The 23,841-nt window shown below is 37.0% G+C and overlaps 1 protein-coding gene across 1 annotated transcript in view; it reads right to left on the minus strand.

The window, feature by feature from the left end:
* Positions 1-23,841, minus strand: part of CFAP54 (cilia and flagella associated protein 54) — a 299,369-nt gene that overhangs the window by 113,187 nt on the left and 162,341 nt on the right. The window contains 9 exon segments of the mRNA XM_055336223.1: positions 1,207-1,260; positions 5,130-5,252; positions 10,220-10,306; positions 12,980-13,162; positions 14,918-14,984; positions 17,135-17,341; positions 17,650-17,737; positions 19,815-20,009; positions 22,223-22,375. Of these exon segments, the coding sequence (XP_055192198.1) occupies positions 1,207-1,260; positions 5,130-5,252; positions 10,220-10,306; positions 12,980-13,162; positions 14,918-14,984; positions 17,135-17,341; positions 17,650-17,737; positions 19,815-20,009; positions 22,223-22,375 (1,157 nt within the window).

The following is a 23,841-nucleotide window of genomic DNA, read 5'->3' on the forward strand; positions in this document are numbered from 1 at the left end:
AAACAAAACAGATGAACTTGGGGGGGGGGAGAGAAACCATAAAACAGACTCTTAACTCTAGAGAACTGAAGGTTGCTGGAGAGAAGGTGCGAGGTGGAATGGGCTAAATAGTGACAGGTATGAGGGAGGGCATTTGTTGTGATGAGCACTGGGTGTTGTATATAACTGATGAATCACTAAATTCTACTCCTGAAACTAAAACTACACTACATATTAACTAACTAGAATTTATATAAAAATGTGAAAAAAACCAAAAAGATATTTAAATGCTACTAGGTTATCTAAAGTTTAAATCCCAATCATTCAATTACTGACAAGAACAAACGTATTGAGATGCGCAGTCTAGTCTTCTCTTTGTAAAGAACACTGGGATGTTAGAAGACTTTTTTATGAAAATGTCATATGAAAATCTTCCATTAGCTAGCACTACAGTGGTAATCATAATGCAGTATAAAAAATGTATCAAATCAATTAAACACCTTAAATTTATACAATGTTATGTCTCAATTTATTGTGTCTCAATAAAAAACATTTTAATTTTTTTTTTATTTTTAAAGACTTTATTTGAGAGAAAGAGTGTGTGAGAGAGCATGAGTGGTAGGGAGGGGCAGAGGGAGAAGCAGACTCCCCACTGAACAGGGAGCCCCTATGTAGGGCTCAATCTCTGGACCCCGAGATCTTGACCTGAGCCAAAGGCAGATGCTTAATTGATCCACCCAAGTGCCCCCAAAATTTTTTAACTTTATAAATTTTTTTTTATTTTTAATAAATGAGAGAAAACAATTGGCTGAGAGGCAATCTTAGACTGGGGAAAGGATGTCAGTAAAAGCAGTATTAAACAAGTGGACTAACAGCAAAATACACAAAATCCTTTTCTTATAATCAAAGTCAGCCATTCTTGTCTAGATAATCAAGATAAACATTAAAATTAGATACTTAACATGTCCATACACAAAATGAATATACATTCATAACTGAAACATTTAAAAGTAATAATTGATATTTGCTCAATTTGAAAACCAGATCAGTTTGGGTCCAATCCTACCCTGACCCTCAGCCTTTGGAGATAAAACCCCATTATTAGGAATAGAATAGTATTATGTAGCAGATTTTCAAAAACAAGAGTTACTCCTACCAAATAGATTGAAATGACTCAAAATTAGCCTTGCTAAATATCCAACATTTATAAAATATTGTTATCCTTACCTGAATATTTTCTTTACTGGTAAGAGGTTTTCCTGAGTCAAATGATTGAAATATCTGCCAATATAAAAAACAGTAACTTCAGAAACAAAAATATTGTTTATATGAAACCACTAGTGTGTTCTAAAAGTATGCAATTTTTATTGTAAAAGTATACATGCTTTAGTCAGAAAAGACAAGAATTACACATAAATCAACTTCTTTAGGTTGTCAATATTAATATTTTGATGTATTTTAAAATTTTACATATGTGTGTTTGTATTCCTTTTCATGAAATGTTATATCAGAATTATTTTTCCATGCCATTAAGTCATTCGTAAGCCTCAGGTTTATAGCTAGGTGATGATATTCTATCCTATGAACGCACCATAATAACTTCTTTCCTTTTGTTACACATGGAGGGGGACTAATTCCCATTTCCATCCCATCATTCAGCCATAGTTTAAATAACAGGGGTGGCTATTTTGTTTATTTCCGAATATCCCCTTTGGATAGATTCCTACGAGCAAAAGTGCTGGGTCATAAGAGTATTAGCACTGAGTATTAGCATTTAGAAATATCTTTGCCAGTTTGAGGTTATTTAGAAGAATCTTTGCCAGTTTGATGTTAAATCATTTTACTCTTCATAATAACTTTTTGTGGTTCTTTTCCTTTGTGGTGAATCGACCGGTTATAGGTTTGGCTCTAAATACAACGTTGTATTTGGAAACATTCCATTTATTTGCCTGAGGAGATGGTTGTACCATCATGTAGGGTGCATTCCTTTCGGTACAGAAGGCCCTTTTTTGAAGATGTCAATACTGATACCCCACCCACATCTCCTCAGTCACCTAGAAGTTACCAGCAGCTTCTGTGGGTAGTTATTCACATAAGGACGGTCGGTATCCTACTTCAAGTACCTGTATGTCTTTGCTTGCGGGCCTTTTGTGGCCACAGGAGTGTTCAGGAAAGGCTAGAATTACAAGGAACAATCCATTCCAATAAGCACAAGGTTGTTCTTCTGGTCTTGCCCATGTAGGGAACCTCGCTAATTTTCTGTGATGGTTCTCCTCCTTCCCTATTTGACTCCCACGGACTTGCCACTCTCCTTGAAATCACCTCCCAAATATACTACTTGTTCCCAATTCCTTGTCTTAGAATCTGAGGGATTTGGAAGACCCCCTAAACCAAGATATCACGTACAGATCTTACTAGAATACAGTATTCATAAGTGTTAATTTTTTTCCCTTTTTGAAGATATTCTTTGTCTTCTCTAATCCACTAAAAATAATATTTACTAAATATTTACTAAAAAGTAAATAACTGAGTCCAGAGGAAGACCTTGGGTTATATAATTGGGAGAGTTGATGATGGGACTCTATATTTAGTGATAAGAGCAGAAATCCAGTGTGAGTATCATGTTAAAAGACAGAGTTTCTTAAAAAGCCTATGGAAAGTCCAATAGTAATCTGTAAGACTTTTTCAGTTACTTCTTTTACAACTAAAATCTAATTAATTAATCCTTTCTTTAAATAACTAGCCTGCAGCCTAATAATATTGGCACCTATTTTAATTATAAACCCTGAACGCATTTCCTCTTTTAATTATACTTTTTAAATTCCCAATTGAAGTTGAAAAGCTTCATATTAACTTTGAGAATACAAAATTTAGAGTCACAATCCACTGAAAGACAATTCACCCACACTTTGCTCTTATGAAAACTAGTTAATAAAAATTAAGTTTGGAAAAATTAGTTTCAGACTCTTTGCTTTAGTGAAAGTAATGAATATTAAAAACTCTCTTGTAAAAAAAAAAACAAATACAAAAAGACAACTCTATCTTGTTTCTCATTCTACCCAACTGGATTCTCTTTTCTTCTCATCTTCCTGGACTCTAAATGTGGATGACCCTAAGTTCAGTCCTCTTGACTTCTATTTTTCTCTCTCTACTTCAGCTGATTTCATCCAGTCCCATGATTTTAAACCTCTATGCTAATGCTCTGAAATTTACTTGGATCTCCATCAGTGAGACCTCTTTTCACTCCTTCGCCATTATTACCCTAACCATTATTACCCCAACCATGGTCATGACTCACTCACTCTATTTGTAAAGATCTTCAACTAATTTCCCTATTTATTCCTATGTTCTATTCTCCAAACAGTCAGCAAAATGGTCCTTTGAAAAGTAATTCCTACCCTGTCACTCCTGTGCTCAAAACTCCATAAGGTTTCCCATCTAATCTAGAGTAAACACCGGTTCCTCACCAAGCCTTATGAGGTCCTATGTGACTGCAGCTCTTGAATCCCTAACATCTGTTCCTCCTATTTTATCAGTCTCACTTGGCCACTTTGGTTTTCCTCAACAACTTTTTTCAGGCATCCCCCTCAGGAACTTTGCTCTTGCACTTCCTCCTAGTTGTATGGTTGTTCCCTCAAATCTTTCACCCTCAAAACTCTGTTATTAGAGAGACTTCCCAAAGCATTTTTAATAAAATAGCCATCTACTGCCCTGATCACTCTCTGTCCCCTCAGCTCAGCTTGACTGTCCCTCAAGGTACATCATCACCTAACATATATTTATTTATCTGCTTAATACGTTTGTTTGTCTTCTTCACTGGACTGTCCAATAGTAACATGCTTCCAAAAAGTCAATAACTCCACTTATTTTTTTACTGGTGTATCCCCATAGCTAAAATAGTGCCTGTATTCAGTAAGCACTCAATAAAATATTTAAATGATTAAAATATAAATTTAGTTACATAAATCCAGGTAAGAAGATGAGTTAGCTAGCTCGTGCCAAGAAAATGAGCAAAAAACTAAGTGACTCCTCTGTGTCTAGATAGATTGATATAGAAAGAGACAGAGATGTATATACATACACACACAGACGTCCCTCTTAGGCTTATCTGTAGATAATCTCATGCTTACCCAAGTACAACAGTTATAATGCTGTAGCAGTCATGCTGAGAAAGGAGTGACATTTTAGGGGAATATACTGAAGTAATGAATGCATTGTATGCATATTTAATGTCAGCTTATACAAGTAATTTTCAAGACTGAGAGCCTATTCCCCAGCTTCTTCTAGGTCTTCTAAATTTGTTTTTATTTTAATTTTTATTTATTTATGATAGTCACACACACACAGAGAGAGAGAGAGGCAGAGACACAGGCAGAGGGAGAAGCAGGCTCCATGCACCGGGAGCCCAACGTGGGATTCGATCCCGGTCTCCAGGATCGCGCCCTAGGCCAAAGGCAGGCGCTAAACCGCTGCACCACCCAGGGATCCCAGGTCTTCTAAATTTGAATCCCACCAGTATGTACTGTGTTTGTCGGTCTCACTCCTCATGCATACTGTCTTCCACAGGAAACTGACTTATTACCTCCTTTACTGCTGGATCACAAGGGTCCAAGCACCTGCAAGATCACTCAGCAATTCCCATGAAACCCCAAACAGGAAAATAAGAGCTCACTCTGATTTAAATAGAAGCACCAGTATTCATTTTCAAGAATGTTTCAATTATTTAATTTACAAATACAATTTGAACAATACATGTTTAACACTTTGATATAAAGAATATAAATCAAAATATCCAACTAAAACATGAGGAGAGACTGTTTTGACTAAAAACGTTAGCCAGAAATTGTAAAATTAGATGCCAAAAAGTCTAAGAGGTGGCGTCTGATGCGTCCACTGAGACCATCTGTAACATAAAGACAGAATTCCACTGTAAAAATTGACTCCAATGCCATACTCTCCCATATGACATCCTTCCCTTCTAGAAGAATGAAACCTTGTAAAAGCCTGCTGTTAGCTATAAGCAGGCTTAACAAAGAGGCTTGCAGTACTAGAGACTTTTAAATACATTTTTGTGGAAGCATTCCCCAAATTTGAGAAATGTAGCCTTCAAAAAGTAAAGAAATGACTTTGAATCAAATCAGCAGATTTACCTTCACTTTTCCAGTAGCCTTACAGCCAGCGGGTATTGAGGAAGGCATGTTTTTTCCATAAAAAATCTGGGATATCTCATAAAAGGCTTCAGAAAAAAATCCTAAATCTGTAAGGACTTCAATCTTTAAAAGAAAGAAAAAAATGAGATTTTAAATTAAATAATTTGTTTTACTTAAAAATAAAAATTTTAGAGAAAAATCATCAACTTGATGAGACCCAAAATTTCTGCTTGATGTAATTCGTAATGCCTTATAAACTAATGCTTGGTAAACACAGTGGATGGAGATGTATGTGTTTGTGTGTAAGCTAGTTTGCATGTGCAATGGACCAAGAAGCTCGCAGGCAACTGTTCAAAACAATGGACATTTGTCAGATATGGCTTACTTCATCAGAACAAACACAAAAATATGACAGGCATGGAAGAGTTAAAAACAATAATTAAATTTGTTTTTTGTTCCCATGGTGAACTATGACTTAAATGAAAAATAAAACAAAACACCACTGATGTTCTGTAATACTCTGAGGAAAGTCAAACCAGGAGATAAACTCTATAATGTATCAACTTAGAAACAACTATTCATTTTGTCACCCATAATTAATGCACACTGTCAGTTTTAAAGACATATCCTTAAAATTAATCAGTTGGTAACTACAAATTGTACATTATTTTGAATATTATACAGCAGGACTTTCAATCAGTAAATTATGGGGAAGAAAAGTTCCTGAACAAAAGTTGACTATTCATTCGTTTAACATGTTTATTGAGCACCTCTTATGCACCAAACCCTCTTGGATGTTACATTCCTTCCATGTGTATATTTACTTAATTTAAGTGATACATGAAGATATATACACTGTATTATCAAGGTAGAAGATATTGACAAAATGAAACTTTCAAGCTCCAGTCAAGAAGGACTTCTCTGAGAAGATACTCAAGAGAAAAATCTGGGAATGACATGAGAAAAGGATATGTGAAAATTTGCTGAGAGGACTCAAGTACAAAGGTCATGTGGCATCACGAGCAACCTGGGGGTGTTGGGGTCCTCAAGGACGGTGGGAGGAGTGTGGAGAGAGAGAGAGAGGAAAAGGGGGTAAGAAGGCAGGTATGAAGGTGGCCTGTAGACCAGAATGAAAACCTGGAATTTTATTCCTTGTGTGATAAGAAGTTATTGGAGAGTTTGAGCAGGACAGGGCCCTAACCTGACCAATGTTTTGAAAACTCCAGTGACTGTTGAGAACAGAGAAAGTTGTGCAAACAGGGAATGAAATACAAAATAGGATGAAGATTATATATATATTACACACACATACACACACATTTATTATCTCTTTTCCTTTAAGCACTGCCTTAGGAATCTTACGAGTATATAAATTTTAAAGAAATAAAGTTAGGAGGAAGGCGAAAGTGACAATAACATGAAAATAAAGCATAAAAGGTTAGGAGAATATTTTCAATGCAGATGAGAAAACCACTTGTCTATTAAATTTCATACTTTGATTTTTGCCTATAATACCTTGGGCTCTAATCTCCCCAGTGCTGAATAATAACCAAGTACACATTAGGGAATCCTAGGAGTTCTTTTAGACTTCTAGATGAACACTTTCTCATTACCCCTTGGAGGAAATGCTGTGTGAGGTTTGTCTCCTCTGATCTTGGCTGTGAGGCAGCTGTACATGAACAACCTATAACCTCTAGGGCTACCACTGTTTTGGTTTATCATACCAATTTGGCCATTTGAAAAAGCAATGGTGATAACAATGAACATGTATTTTCAGAAATGACCAACAGTGTGAACATAAACAAGCCAGATAGAAAAAAATACCCTTAAATCAACTCTTCGCTCACACAAATACAGAAGCATCAGTACCCTTCCCAGGAATGCTGGATATGTTGAGACTAATAAATCTTTCAAGATGTTGGCAGTTCTAAAGTGAAGCCAGACTGACTGATCATAAAGAGGTCTTAAAGCTTTCCCTGAAAGACACTAGTGCACACCAGAAACTTCGCAGCGTGATCTACTGCTGTTTGACTTGTCAGAAAGCATTGTTTGCTGTTTCCTGACTATGACTTTTCTCTCTTCCCACTCACTGACCTCAGTTTACTTCCTAAAGGTCAGGCAAACTCTATTCAAACAGGCTGTCATTTCTTCCTCTGTATGATTCATCACTTGCCCTTTTTCATTGCTTCTGTCAAAACCCTAGTTGGGTGATCCCATTCTACTGTGCCAATATGATGCCACTTCCAACTCACTCTGCTCCTGACACTGTTGCCATGATACATCTGATCATGATCTTCTTCTGACCAAGATTCTGCAATTCATTCCACCTCTCAACCCAAGGCTGCAGACTAGAGTCCACAGTTGTTCACTGGCTTTTAAGCTAGCCCTAGTATGAAGAGTCGCCAAGTGTTAACAGTCCAATAAAACATAGCCATTTAATCAAAAGCTTCGTTCCAGATAATATCTTTCAGTGCTTCCCTGGATCTCCTTCTGACATGCTACCAGTGGTCACTGTAGCCATTCCCTGCTTCTCTTGCCTCTAAATGACAGACCAGAATAAAACTGCTACCCAATTCTTATTTCATAATCTCATTTCTCTCACAGCTCCTCTTCTACACTATGCCTTAGTTTGGAATTCAGGACTGGGCCCCATCCCCAGTCACGGACATCATGGATCACAACATGAATCTCTGGTATTCTCATATGACCTCCCTCCTCAAAGTCTCCTCTCTGGCTTCACTGAACCACTCCTGCCCCCTTAACAAGCCAATACTGTCTCACCTCCAGATGTTTTGCACTATTGTCTGTCAAGGATGTTCCCTTCTTCCTCTCCCCTGCTCAGTTAGTTCTGCTTTCTTCACTAAATCTTAACCTACTTAGTAAAACCAAGAGACCCAAAGTCATTTTCTCTTTTCCAAACTCCAGAAGACAGTGCTCATCATACTTATTTGGAACTGATCAAGTGGCAGATGCACCTGTTATTGTCTTGTGTGTATGTCCTGTCTCTCTTCCCTATTTTCACTTTATTATAAGCAATGACTATGGGTTACATTTCTTTCATTAGAGTTACTAACATGGTGCTTTTATATAGGAGATACTCAAGAAATGTTATTTCAGCAGTAAAGCAATAAATGTTTACCAAGTATCTTCTAGGTGAGTTCCTACTAAACATTAAGGAAGGGGTGGACAGTAGGCACTTGATAAATGTCTATAGATTTTACATGCAAATTCAATAATTAATTACTGAATGTCAATATATGAATTTATTGCTCAAGATACAAGAGAGAATTAAAAGAGTAAGATTTAGACTCTAACTTCAGGAACTTTGCAATCTTGGACAGAGCACTGCTTTTGGGGTTTTAAGGATTTTATTTATTTATTCATGAGAGACACAGAGAGAGAGGCAGAAACATAGGCAGAGGGAGAAGCAGGCTCCCTGCAGGAAACCCGATGTGGGACTTGATCCCAAGACCCCAGGATCATGCCCTGAGCCAAAGGCAGACGCTCAACCATTTAATCACCCAGGTGCCCAAGTACTGTTTTTAAAAGAGAGAGAGAGAGAAGTTATATGCAGCTTTTAAAAAGTATTATTGGCAATCAAAAGCAGGAGAACTCTTAAAGAGTTCAGTAAGTCAGAAAGAATGAGGCAGAAATTTTCATGGCTGATAAAAAATTACTTATTCCTGAGTTCAAATATATTCTCTTAATAATTAGCACCAGAATTCTTCTTAGGAAAAGTATTGTCTTTATTTAGAAATAGAATGTGATGGACTATTTGGGTCTGAAATCACAGGCCCAAGGGCAGGGTCCAGATGAAGAGAGGAGTTCAAAGGGAAGTCTAATTTTCCCTCATTAGAAAATAGGAAAGATATGGGGAAGAAGGGTATACAGAGGATTCCCAAAAAGGGAGAAGGAAGGTTAAGTCAGTACAATGATGGAACCACTTACTCCCAATTGCAAAAGGAGACTATATCTTGTCCCAATTCTACATTCCATAATGCCCAGTTGGTAGGCTGAAGTTGGCTATAGTGTGAATATTTGCACCATGGAAACTGAAAATGCTACAAATCAGGGCTTTTTGTTTAGAGTGACATATGAAACATTTACCAGCACACAGCTGATTAAGCCATAGGATGGGAGGAAAAGAATGAGGTATTGGCTAAGGAATATTTTAAACTCAGAGATGTTAAGTATTCTAAATATTCTAAATATTCTATTTTAAATAGAATCCTAAATATTCTATTTATAGATTCTAAATATTCTATTTTAAATTGTTTGTTTTGCCTCAACTTAAATTTTCCTGTGCTCCAAATTTTCACTAAGTCCAGTATAAAATAAAGACTTTGGGTGACTATGCTGTGTATGTTTATGTGTAAATGAGTGAGTGTGTATGTGTGTGTGTGTGTGTGTGTGCATGCATAGAATGTGGATTAGGACTGAATTGCACATTCAAGATGAGGAGGTACAGAACAGGGAGTAATCTGCTGGATATTGAGATGATCCATGCACAGAATGAACTCAACAGAAATGAGTGAGTCTGACCATAGCTCACTAGGAAAAAGGCAGAGAAAATGAGGTGCTTCAGCCTCCCCCTCCACATGGGGTTCAAGCCAACTTCACATGGATCATGAAGGCAGAGAGCCTCACCTTACTCTTAGGTGACAGAATTAGTTATAATTTAGCATCTGTCTGTTTTGTCACTTCAATTGTCTGTATAATGAAAACTTCTCACATATTATGATATACATGAAGATCCTTAGCAAAAAAAGTTCACAGAAACTTCAGAAATGGATTCATTAGTCTCCACCTCAGGAAACCAATATTCCAGAAGTGGTGATTTCCAAGCTGTCTGACGCTGGGCAAGCCTTGTCCCTAGGTGTAGCTGTTCCTCACTTTTCTGTGGCTCAAGGATAAAATGAGATTCTAACCAGCTCTATCTCATACTTTATTATAATAATGGGCACATTTTTTTATATAACACAACACTATGTTATTACCAGCGTATTATTATGAGTATTAGAACCAAGTTAGTTTATAACAGTATCTTTACAATTCAGGAATATCAAACATCTTAAAAGTTTGTGACTTACCTTGAGGATTCTTGCTTCTATATTTCTGACTAGGTCTTGGCAAATTCCAGAAACAAAATATTGGTACAGTGCAAGGAGAGGTAGAACCTACCAATGGTAAAAACATTGTTTTGATTTAAAACATGTTTTATTGAGTTAATAACCTAATAATAAAATGTAGCCAAATATTAATGTAGGGGAGGTTATGTAAAACAGCAATTGATTTTGCCATACTAGGAGACTATACTGTTTGCTGTAAGTGAAATGATCTGCCTGGCATAGGTTTCATAATCTTATAAGAACTCAAAAGTGCTATCAGGGGGACTTGTAGATGTCACCTGGTACCCCCAAGCCTAGGTTTCAAACCTAGGTTTTAAGCATGGAAAAGTGAAAATCGAATCAATTATCTTCCTTGGAAAAAATTAATTTAACATATATGCATGAATCACTGAGGCCTATGGAAACACTGTAGCAAATGAGCTATCAAATAACTGCAAAATTTAAAGCAAAGGAACTCATAATCATGTCCCCTACTCATTCATCTCAATGCAAGCTGCTATTTGTCTTCAACTGGAATATATCAGTTTAAAAAAATTTATAATACGCCCATTATGTGTCAGGCACTGTTGAATGACAACAAAATCTAAGTTCCTGCTTTCACAGAGCATATCTTCTACTGAATATCCAAGCTTACTCTTCATATAATATTTTTATTTTCCTAGGATTAACCCCAAAGTTCCACTCCTCTTGAAATCTCATGGATATGGGTGAAGGCTTACAAACTATCAATATTTCAGTTGATCCAGCCATTATCTAGCCAGTCAGGTGTTGAGGGGACAGGTGTTTGCCTAGACTTCTGATCAGTTTCTGATATCAGCTGAAAACCAAAGCTTGGTTCACACAACTGGGCCCTTCCCCACTAAAGGGAGATAGAACAAGGAAGAATATTGGGATCCCCATTATTTAGCAAACTATTTCCCATTATTCCACAGCAATGGGTCTGCTGGCAAATTTTGTATGTGACAGCAATCTCCTTATCCATTGGGCTTCTTCTGGAGGGTAGTGTAGTACAAAATAGAAACTGTTTACATCTTGCAGGTTCAGCTAAGGAACCTCTAATTGTCAGTCAACTGGCAGCTGCTAATGGCAACAGCTTTTGAAATGGTCTTAAATGATTTCAAACATAATACATTTTGTTACAATTATGCATTACAAACATAACACAGTATCTTTTTCTACAATTAATGCAGCACAAAACAATAAGAGTTGGCTATTATCTTTAAGATTGTTTCTTTTCTTTAGTGAGAAATAAAAACACACCACTTTATTGCTGCCAATTGCTCAATTATTCAGAAAAATGTTCTCAATTTCTTAAGCTTCAGAGAAAAAAAGTCTCATTTCTTTTCCAGTGCAGTGATATGTATTATATATGAATATAACTAGGCAGCTAAAGGTTACCCAGGGGATATAACTATTTTCTAAACCCAAAAATGAATCCCCTTAACAATGAGAGGAGCACCATTTTGTTATCTTTTCATAATAATTTCTTGCCAAATATGCCAAGTGTTAAAAGCATTTATCAATCTCTTCACTTTAACATATGGCCTTATAATTTAACAACTCATATCAGGGGACAACAAATATTTTCAATATAAGGAGAGAGAGTGAATTTAGAAAAAGAAAATAGAAAACAATATATGATGGGGTGGAAGAAAGTAGGTATGAAAATTATAGAAGAAAAGGAAAGAACCAGAAAAAGAAAGAAAAGGTATTAAGAAGCAAACGTGGTGAGGGAAAGATACAAAAGTAGAGGGAATAGTATATGGGAAGAAAATAGGAGAAATAAAATAAAAGAGAAAAATACAAAATGACCAACAGGTAGAACATACTAATCTATTTTTTTAAAGCAACCAACTTCAAATTTATGATATATACTGTGCTTTCTTCCCCCAAAGGAAGAGAATTGTATGAGGGTTTTGAATGTCCTACGATATTAGGAAGTATTTGTTTTTTATTTCACACTTTGAATCTGTTGTTCACGTAGATGTACCCTTAACAGGGAGAAGACCAGAGACACAAAGATCCAATTTATCTCAACAAAGAAATATTCTTTCTTTCTCTTCCTTCCTTTCTTTCTTTGCATTTATTTATTTATTTATTTATCTATCTATCTATCTATCTATCTATTTATTTATTTATTTATTTATTTATTTATTATTCATACACACAGAGAGAGGCAGAGACACAGGAAGAGGGAGAAGCAGGCTCCCTGCATGAAGCCCAATTCAGGATTCAATCTCAGGACTCCGGGATCATGCCCTGAGCTGAAGGCAGGAGCTCAACCACTGAGCCACCCCGGCATCCCTTTTTTTTTTTTCTTAAAGAAATAGTCTAATAGCTTTGGTACTGATGTGACCTCCATGACTTAACACAGTGAGTTACATGTGCACTAGATTCCTCTATTTGAGACCAGTGAAATAGTCTAATAAATTTCCCCAACTGTCTCAAGAAGGAAGAAAAAAAGATAAAGTAAAAGAGTAAGAAAAGAACAAAATCAAACACACATTAACTTTGTATCCAAAATGTAGTGCAACCAGTGATGTCAAAGATGGAATATTAATTAATATATTTTATCTTGAAGTACAGGTAAGAATCCTGAATATAGAGCTTAAGAGTTAAACAAGACCAACCAAGAACACATTAGCAAAATTTGAAAGCTGGAAGGTGTAAGGCAGAAATACCAAAGCGAATTAAGATTTGTTGATTTTTCAAGTTACTTACTATTAAATTTTGCTTTGTATAGTGCAGTTCACGTATAATGTAATACAGACTTGCAACTACAGAGCAAATGTCAGCCCTGTATCTGTCTGAGAAGAGCTCAACACCTGGGAGAAGCTGAGTGATTTCATACTGAGCGTAGCAACGTTCAGCTTTGGGGTGTGGAAGTGTAGTTCTAAGCAAACCCTGAAAATGAAAACAGGTGAAATGTAGAGCTATGAGTTGCATTCCCAACACTGAAACAAAGATAAGTATACATATTACTTCCTAAAATGCTTTGTATATGCCTAGAACATTGTATCAATGGTACTTATCATTAATGTTCTCATTATGGTCCCCAATGCTTTCATCACTCAAGATGGGCTTTTTAAATTCCATGGTGGTTGAATACTTATTATTTTTAGAATTATCACTATACTATCATTTGTTGGGGTCAATTTTGTGTTGGACACTATTTGTAAATTCTTTATAAACACTACCTCATTTAATCCTCATTTAACCTAACCCTAGAAGGAAGGATTATTACCTCACAAATTATATAACTAGGCTTAAACAATTAATTTATTTGAGGTCACATAGCAAATGGTGGCAGAAAGAAGATTCAAAGTCACATCTATCTAAATGAAAAAAACAAAAAACAAAAACCTGTGTTCTTTCCACTATACCAAACAATAAGCAGAGGAGATCAATTATTTCAGAAGTCTAAACCAAGCAGAGTTAATTCTGAATTTTTAACTGAATTAAGTAAAAAGATGAGTTGTTTAATTTCACCAATATTTCTTAGGTAATTTATATGACCAACATTGTATTTGATGTTGGGAAACAAGATTGATACACAAAATTAAATTTTACATTTAGGAGTGCTTCTGATTTTATCCTAAATAATTAAGTGCATTATAACATTTTTTAATGTATATATCTGAAAAGAATTTTAATCAGATTGTTCTCAAAGTTTTAAGGTACCTACTCTAAAATACTCTGCAATTGTTTACATTTTGAATTTTACAAATCTGCTTTAAAAATCACAAAAAAAAATTTTTAAAATAAACCTCAGCAGCTTTTATTTTAGGTGTAGTATTACTAAAAACTACATTCCCATAGTAAGCAAAAATTTAATTTTTAAATTACTTCTTTTCTAAAACATAAACAGCATTATCTTCAAGAGCAAGCAGTATCTGACAGTAAAGAATGCAATATAAGGAGTCAGGATCAGATTGTCATTCCCTTTACACTCTTGCCTCTTCTACCTCCACTCTTTTAAAGCACAGGCAAGAGGTGCATAGAACATAATAAAACTGAAAAGTCTGGCCTTACATCCAGAAAAGGCTTTCCAGAGAGTTTATCTAACCAGATTTAATAAGCTATCAGATGCCTCTGATACACAGAACACAAGTGTCCACCCTTTAAAGTAAACAGAACCTTTAGTAGATTGCAAAGGCCACGGCTACATCCCTGTATCTCAAAATGTCTTGTATTACAGATAAAAGCTCCTTTCTTCAATGAAGTCAAACCAAAATTCTATAAGCTGCCAACAGTCTAGTTCTGTAGTCTTCAACTTATTTCTTGCTTTCATTATATGGTATACTTCACGTTGTGCAATCAAGCAAAACTTTATTTAGAGATGAGGTAACCTGAGGCCACCGTATGGAGTCAAACTGGCTTCACATCTCATTAACAACACAGTCCTACTAATGATGAAAGATTCAGTTTCCTTATCTGCAAAACTCCTTCCAGAGTTTGAAGGAGAAAGAGATTCTGCTAAATATTCAAGGTGAAAAAACCACAGGGGTTTAGCCAGTGAAGGAAAGGTGGACTCATGATTTCTCATCAAGGTCTGTGCTATCTTCCTACCTGTGAGATTTATGACTATGATAAACCACTGCACTTCTTTTTCCCCAACTGAATGGTCGCTACTGTAAGAAGATATACATAAAATGTTACCTGAAAGAGTAATGCAGACAAAATGCAACAGTTGGTTCTCTTGTCAACCTCCAAGATCTTGGTAAATCTAAATAATTATCACAAAAATAAATGGATTCATGAACAATTTTCCAATAATACTTTTTTATAAATACATCGCTAGTACAGCTTTTCCAAAATTAAAACAGACTTTGTGATTCTAAAAGTGCTATACTCTTATATAAGATCTAGAACATAAAAAAACATAAAAAACAAAATGAAATATCACTGATAATCCTACCACCTAAACATGACTGCTGGTAACATTTTAGCTAATTTCCTTCTAGATTTTTTTTCCATTTATAGAATTTTTTAAATTTTCTCTATAGATCATGATACTATGCTTGCCTTTGTCCACCATACCCTATAGATAAGCTAAAAATGTACCTGGAGAGGTGAAAGAAACCTGTACCTCTACTCCTTCCATACTTTTTAAATTTCTCACATTATTCAAGTCTTTAAAATATCTGTCAGTGCTAAATAGGTATAAGACACTGTGGCAGACTTTCACATATGTCACGTGTTATAGGTTACATGTAGTAGGCTGAATAATGCTTCCCACCTCCTGCCAAAGATATCCATGACCTACTAATCCCTCAAACCTATGAATATATTGCTTTACATGGCAAAAAAAAAAAAAAAGAGAGAGACGGCAGATGTGATTAAAATTAAGGTTAGTTTCAATGTAATCTCAATGGTCCTTATGACAGAAAGGTAGGGGAGTCAGCCAGAAAAAGAGAGGTAAGCACAGAAGCAGAGGTCAGGGAGAGAGGAAATGGGAGAGAGAAAGAGGAAGGTAATCCAGACTGTTGATCCTGAAGGCAGAAGATGCAGTCATGAGCTGGGAGTACAGGAGACCTCCAGAAGCTGGAAAAGATCAGGAAAGCGATTCTTCCCTAGAGTCTTCAGAGGATAGCACAGCCCTGTCAATACACTAATTTTAGGACTTCTGACCCCAATAACTGTAAGATAATAAATCTGTGTGTTTTAAGCCACTAATTTTGTGGTAATTAGTTACAGAACTAGGAAACTAATACAGGATATATTATGAGCTAAATTATGCCCACCCCAATTCATATGTTGGAGTCCTAACCCTCAGTAACCTCAGGATGTGTCTGGACTTGGAGATAGGTCCTTAAAGAAGTAAACAGGTTATAATGAGGTCACTAGGGTAGGCTTTAGTCCAATATGACATATATCCTTATAAGAAGAAGAGATTAGGACATAGACATGCATGCAGGGAAGACCATAGAAGGACACAGCAAGGAGACAGCCACCTACAAGCAGGGAAAGGCCTCAAAAGAAACTAACCCTGCCAACACACTGATCTAGGTATTTGAGCCTCCAGAACTTTGAGACAATAAATTCCCCCACAAACTGGTCCTTTGTTATGGCAACCCTAGCAAACTAATAAAGTATGTCCTACAATTCTTGCCACCACAGTTTACCAATGAGAACACTGAGGCTCAGAGACAATGAGTAGCGAGCCAAGGGTCCTAGAGTTAGTAGGAGACTCTTGAATTAGGCTCAAGCTGGCCTGCCTCCATACCGATCCCATATTAACTATTCACTCACTCATTTGTTCATTCCACAAGTAGTTATTAAGTGCCAACTCCATGCCAGACACTTAGGATACACTGGTGAACAAGCAGAGATCTGTGCCCATGTGAGGTCCACACTCTGGGGAATAGGGTTGGGTTGGGGGGTTTTGGGGGCTCTTTTGTTTGTCTTTTAGTACATCAAAGCATATTTCTTTTAATAAAAAATCGACAGTCTGTACATTATTTAAAAAAAAAAGAAAAACCAAGTTAAAATTGTGTGTGTGTGTGTGAGAGAGAGAGAGAGAGAGAGAGAGAGAGAGAGAGAGAGAAAGTAAAATTGGTGAATGGCACCAGGGTAGACTAATAAAGCAGTAGGTACAAAACAGTTCCATGGGAGCTAAAAATGATGACGGATTTGAACTTGCTGAGGTTGAGAACCAGAGGATAGAGTAAAGGGTGAGCAGTGAGGGATTCGTCAGGAAAAACCCATTAAGAGGGAGAGGAGATGATCATAGATAATAAGCATCACAAATAAGTAAACTGTCTACTTTTGTATGATATGGACACAGCTAAGAATCCCATGTGTCTGAGGCACGGCACTCTATATGACACAGGGGGGTACCCCACAAAGGGAAGCTCATTCCATTGCCACACTCACTGTGCTATTTTTGCTGATATGACCGCTCCTTGCAAACATCCCCAAATGCCAACTTTTGACAGAAATTCCTCACTATAATCTTTGGAACCTGGAAGTGAATAGCTGCTGGCATTGGTGAACGAGGTACCAAACTCTTTCCACTTATGTAGCACATCTTCTGATTTGAATATTTCATCAAGAGCTTGACACCAACATTTAAAAGCAGCCCTAAAAGAGAAACAGAGCATCAAGCAGCATGTTTTTCAAGATCTATGTCATTAAATCTATCTTCCAAAAGAGAAAGCAAGTGCATTAAAGAAGCATTTTAATTAAAATGTGAGAGAATGAATCTATACCATTTGCTGCTTATAACTGTTTCAGGTAACATTTGATGAATAAAATGTAGCAATGGAATATTATCAAAGAGCTAAAGTTTACGAAAGACAATATTTTTTCCATGATAATTAAAAATATTTTCAAACAAACTACCCAAAAAAAGTTATCCCTTGTTCTACTGACTTCCACTAAAAATTTACCTTTTCTTTTCAGCAAAGATGAAAAGGCTTCCAAGTTCATGTAATGCCTGAACTTTAAGACTTCTCTGATGGCTGGCTTGGAGAACATCTGTATTTTTAACCAAGTGAAAGAACAAATGTCAGTTCTTAGAAAATATCTTCCTCGTATTCTCAGGAATATTTAAATGGCATCATTCCTTAAATGTGCCAATAAGCAAATTGCAAGTGAATACTGCCTTCACAGTTCTCCTGATAATATACAGAAAGAAAACAAATGATACTCCACCTGAACATGGTGGAGAAAGTGATTGGATCTAAGAGATAGGAAACATGGAGAGAGTGGAGTAAGAGTCAGGCAGGTGGAGGTGGAGTAGAGGAGAAATTCAGAAGAAGCACACTATAGAGAAAGGGTGGGGTGTATATGGAAATGACATGGGTGGCTGGACTATGGTTTTCTTTTTTTTTTTTTTTTTTTTAAAGATTTTTATTTATTTATTCATGATAGTCACAGAGAGAGAGAGAGAGAGGCAGAGACACAGGCAGAGGGAGAAGCAGGCTCCATGCACCGGGAGCCCGACGCGGGACTCGATCCTGGGTCTCCAGGATCGTGCCCCGGGCCAAAGGCAGGCACCAAACCACTGCGCCACCCAGGGATCCCTGGACTATGGTTTTCTTGGGAGTGTAAAGAAGGAGATAGAAGGAGATAGTGAATTTCTGGTGGAGAAATGTGTACATTATTCTATAACGGATAGGAAGACTTGAAGTGCTTGTTTTTAAGCAGGAATGTGACAAGATCACAGTGTATCAAATTTTTCCTTTACCCAAATGCAAAAAAAAAAAAAAGGGGTGGGGGGGCAGCTCAGGTGGCTCCACAGTTTAGTGCCTCCTTCAGCCAGGGCCTGATCCTGGAGACCTAGGACTGAGTCCCATATCAGGCACCCTGCACAGAGCCTGCTTCTCCCTCTGCCTATATCTCTGCCTCTCTGTCTCTCTCTCTCTCTCTCTCTGTCTCTCATGAATAAATAAATAAAATCTTAAAAAAAGCACACCTTTAATAGCATCTGAATTTTGTTTTGTTTTCTGAGAAGTGCATAAATTCAGAGATATATAGCAAAAACAAAACAAAACCTAACAGTGGTTTCTAATGAGAACAGTACTGACTCCTACAGGGTATTTTAGAAATCTGAGGAAAGTTTTGTTAGTTGTCACAAGAGGACATCTCCTGGCATTTTGTCGGTGAAGACCAGAGACACTGGATGTCCTATAACACACAGAATCTCCCCCTACAGTGAAGAGAACAGTGAGAAACCTGTTTACAATTGCCTAAGTCTAACCTCTAACTTCATTTTTTACATATAAATAGGGCATTTTTGTATGTGTCCAAAGTTCTCTGAATTTTTCAGAAATGCAACCATTCACTGTAGTGCTTTGTTTTGTACTGCACCTAGATTAGCCATTTTAGAAAAACACCGTCACTAAAGTTAACAGTGCTGATAGTACTTGCAGCACCGATACAATAAAGCTGTTTCAGGCTGTATTTGTAGCTATGACATTCATAGTGATTCAACACACAGGATATGAGCCTCTAACTGCATCATTATACTTTCTAGTGCCTGAGCATTTAACTGCCACAAATAGATTATTTTATTATAAAACAATATTATTTATCCTTTATGTTACATTTAGGATTTAATTATCTATTGTTTTAAAGAACATGTGTAGAGAGACTATATTAAATATACATTTTTTTTCAGGGAGTAAAGGGGATATTACTAAATGTCTGTCACAAAAAAAGGGGGATGTTGGGTCTACAATGCAGATTGAGTATATACTGCTGAATTTGTAGAAGAGCCAAATCAAACAGAAGGACAAAGAAAGTGAGATTAGCTAGGGCGGAGCAAAAGAACACAACAGTGACCACTTTCCAACAATTGGTTCACAGATGCACTTAAAGGGTGATGAGCAGAAGAGTGGAAACCTCAGCATGCTGACAGCCCAAGTTGGGAACGTGGAGACTGGGAGAGACTGAAAGTCTTATCCCAACACTGTTCCGGCACTGCCTACAAGATTTTATGCTCAATCTCTTTCATCTGACATTTAAAGGTGGCACTTCAGGCCCAAATGCAAACTCAACATTAATGTCCAAGATGCTACTGAAAATGAATATATAATGAAATGAATCTTACCAATAGTTTTATAATAAGAGGAAATTACAAGTCCCAGTTGAGAATAGGGAAGTTTACTTTTCTCCACTGAACTAAAAACTCTGAAGTGTTCCTGAGAGAGGTTGGGGGGTGTTGGCATATGCATCTCTTCTGTCCCCAGGCAAAATTCCACCTTTCCAGTAGTAAATTTTGAATTGCTTATTCCTCCTCTATCTCCTAAATTCATGAAAAAAAAAAGAAATTTATTTATTTACTTACTTTTTTTTAGAGAGAGAGCATGAGAGCAAGTGAGGGGAGTGGCTTGACAGAAGGAGAGAGAATCTCGAGCAGGCTCCAAGACCAGCATGGAATCTGATGCAGGGCTCCATCACTTAACCCTGAGATCATGACCTGAGCTGAAATCAAGAATTTGACATTTAACCAACTGAGCCACCTAGGCACCCAAAAAAGAAAGTTAAAAAGGAGATACAGGGGAAGCTGTTGAGGAGGGGAAAGGTAAAAGAAATGGACAGGAAGAAAAAGGAAAAATTCTGTGCATAGCTGAGATTTCTTTGCAGTTTGACAGACATTATTTCCTTAAATTTAGTATCTAGTATGATTTCTGAGGAACTCAGGTACATGTGCACGGGCTGTATACCTGTTATTGTGCCAGAAAATAATGTTGAGGGCAGCCCCAGTGGCGCAGTGGTTTAGCGCCACCTGCAGCCCGGGGTGTGATCCTGGGGGCCCGGGATTGAGTCCCACATTGGGCTCCCTGCATGGAGCCTGCTTCTCCCTCTGCCTGTGACTCTGCCTCTCTCTCTCTCTCTGAATAAATAAAATCTTAAAAAAGAAAGAAAGAAAGAAAGAAAGAAAGAAAGAAAGAAAGAAAGAAAGAAAGAAAGAAAGAAAGAAAGAAAGAAAGAAAGAAAGAAAGAAAGTAATGTTGAAATAATGCTTTGCTTCTCATGGGGAATTGCTGGACGTTAACATGGTTTGGGTTTGCCTTTTTTTAAGGGCTTCCAACAGTAAGATGTTAGTCTGCCTCTGGGGCAGAGACCTCTGGGATAGAAGCAACACATAGTTAGTTCTGACCTAAGGAGGGAAATGGGAAAGAATTAGTCTCTTCATAAGATCAGAGAACACACAAGAAAAAAAAGGAAAACTATTCTAGGGGAAGTACTCAATAGCTGCAGAGGAAGAGAAGCTAATGTAGAGTTTGAAGTCTGTAGCCTGAGGACTGGGGATAAATTGCTGAGAATATTTTAATAGCAGGTGAGATTCAGGGTGAACCAGTGTAATCCACTCTTAGGAATTATATTTGCTTTTTTTGTTCATGCCCTTAACCATTATTTTTTTAACCATTATTAATATATACCATAATTGAAAGAAGTTTATACATAACATAGAAAGCTAATTTAATGTAATGTGGGCCTATAGACAATACAACCAAAAACTATGGGCACAGGCCATAGTAAGTGCTTTTTTTAGGGGTGAGTAGGGGCAGCAACAACAACAAATATATATATATATATGTATACATACATACATAAAAAATTTGTCAGTGATTGTAAAAACAAGATTTGGTCAAATTTCTGAAATACGGGTTCACTGAATACTAGCATCTTAAGTTTACATTTAAAACTGTTTTTAGTAACTATAATTATTTTAAGTCTGTTAATTTAAGTTTATGCTTTAAGCTTATTTTTATTATTCCAATAAATTTGAACAGCAAGGATCACAAACATATATTAGGATTTTAAACAAGTTTTTAATAACCCAAACATAAATACGACAGGATTTTCCCCACCTAAATTTGAGTATATTCTTCCTCTCTGGGGTTACCACTTAACCAACTCAAAAACCTGCTTTGATTGAGTTCACAAATCAGTAACTGTTGAGAAGGAAAAAAACAAACTAATGTGATGTAACCAATGATAGTGAATATCTTGTTTTAAGCTAAAAGAAATCTCTAAGATCAAAATCTATGGTATTAAAAAGAAGTCTTGTTGATGCTTATATTAGAATGCATCTATTTCCTCAACACTGATAAAGTAGGGCTTTGGTAATAGGTTCTAGTTAATTCAGTGAATCAAGTCATCTACTCATGAAAAAAAATTTTAAAAGACTATAGCACATACTTGTGAAGAGATGGGTAAGAATGTAGATGCACAGAGTCCAAAAAAATAACAAATGTTGTTTTTGTGTCTACTCAAGGGAGTATGCTAGCTTCACAGGAAACATAAAAGCAGATGAGTGAGACAGTCCTTGGTTGGAATGAAGTGTGTGAGAGAGGTCATGATCCACTAGACAAGAAGCAGCAAGTGAAGGGCAGCAGGGAGTGGACAGGGAGGTGGGGAAAGGAGGGACCTATGGCAGAATATGGTAGATCCACAGAATAGTGTTCCCCCCATAAATAAAGAGCAAGAGATATAGAGCAAGTATTTTACCTTGTGTCTGGGCAAGTAATAACAAAAGCAATTTTCTGCTGTGTCGGATTGATCTGTTATGATATCTGGATTTTTCCAAGGTCTCTCTAAAACATCTCAAAGTGTCTGTCACGTCCACAGGCACACAGACAAGCTCTTTGGCATGGCTATATTCTGAAAGGAAAAAGAAGAGTACCGGAGGATGAAATGCTGCAGTAAGCCAACTAGTAGCAAAAGATTTTCTAATTCAGAGAATTCCTTGGTTCCAAACTAAAGCTGCTAAATTCAAAGCCCCCAGGTCTGCAGCAGGTGTTTCAACGTTCAGATCAAATTTTTGTGGTATATTTGAAAGTTCCTTAAAAAAAGAAAAAAAATTTAGAAAACTTTTGATTCCTATGAAATGCAAATAACTTTAGATCTTGCCAATTTTCCTCATGAAGCCTCCTACTTTTTCTTTTGCTGATCATAAAAGATGAAATAATCTACCCCTTTCAGCAGCCTCTTCAAAGCAGAGGTGCCTTGGGAAAGAAACGAAAGGAGGAAACAAAGAAGCTTGGATGGGTAAGTGCTCTCTTAAGAGAAGGGAAAGACAGGTTTCTAATATTGGATGATGCAAAGGAAAGGAAGATGAGGCCATAAAAGGGAGCAGAACTAAAAACAGTCCTGAGAAATGGCAGGAAAGAAGAGTTATTGGCAGCGAGTGGCCTCAAGGTTCCCTGGAGAGGAAGTGACGGTCTCTAGCACCAGGCTACAGATTTTCGGCCATACACCGTGAAACAGTCCCGTAAGAAGGAAGAAATACAAGCTTCAGATAATTCAGAAAAAAAAAAAAAACCACAGAAAAAAATTACAAAGTAATTTCCTTCTTCAACAAGTTGAACAGGTGGATGGCCCCCTACTTGAGAGTAGCATGGCAACCTGCAAGGGAATGGGGGTACAGAGGTTAACAGGCATGCCCCTCTGCCCTCAAGAGGTATGGTCTAGCTAAAGAGATGAAGCATTCAGACCCTGGAGTATTAAACTCACATTAACAGAGAGTTCCTGGTGCCAAAATTAGGGCAAGAGAAATGAGAGATCAGCAATAGGGAGGAAAGGATGCTCAAGAAAGAGAGAAGACATGCTAGCTGTGTCTTAGAGGATAGGGAAGATTTGCTTGGGAAGAAGGAGGCAAGAAGTTTTAGAATAAGAACAGCTGACACTCAATGAGTACTTATACTACACCAGGAACTATTCTATATAATTTACTGTAACAAACTCATCAAATCCTAAAAACAATGTAAAAGGTATGTACTGTTCGTTATATCCTCGTTTTACAGATGAGGAGAATAAGGCATAGAGAAGTCTGGTAGTTTCTCTGAAGTCACAGAACCAGTTTTGTACAAGGAGAGGCATAGAAGGAGTCAGGGTGGTGACTCGGGGTGCAGCGAGATGACATGGCCACCCTCACTGAACAAAGAGGGCTTCCCAGAGACCTAAAGCCCCCCACCCCTGAGAAAGTTGCCTTCATCCTCTCTAAGAGGAAGCACAGGAAGAGGAAGGTTCTGAGCAGGGTAGACACAACACAAGCAGTATTTTAGGAAGAGCTAGCAGACTGCAACAGAAAGAGGGTGGTGGCTGAGAGGCCACAACACTGATACTGT

This window comes from Nyctereutes procyonoides, unplaced genomic scaffold, assembly GCF_905146905.1.
Source record: "Nyctereutes procyonoides isolate TBG_1078 unplaced genomic scaffold, NYPRO_anot_genome, whole genome shotgun sequence".
NCBI lineage: Eukaryota > Metazoa > Chordata > Mammalia > Carnivora > Canidae > Nyctereutes > Nyctereutes procyonoides.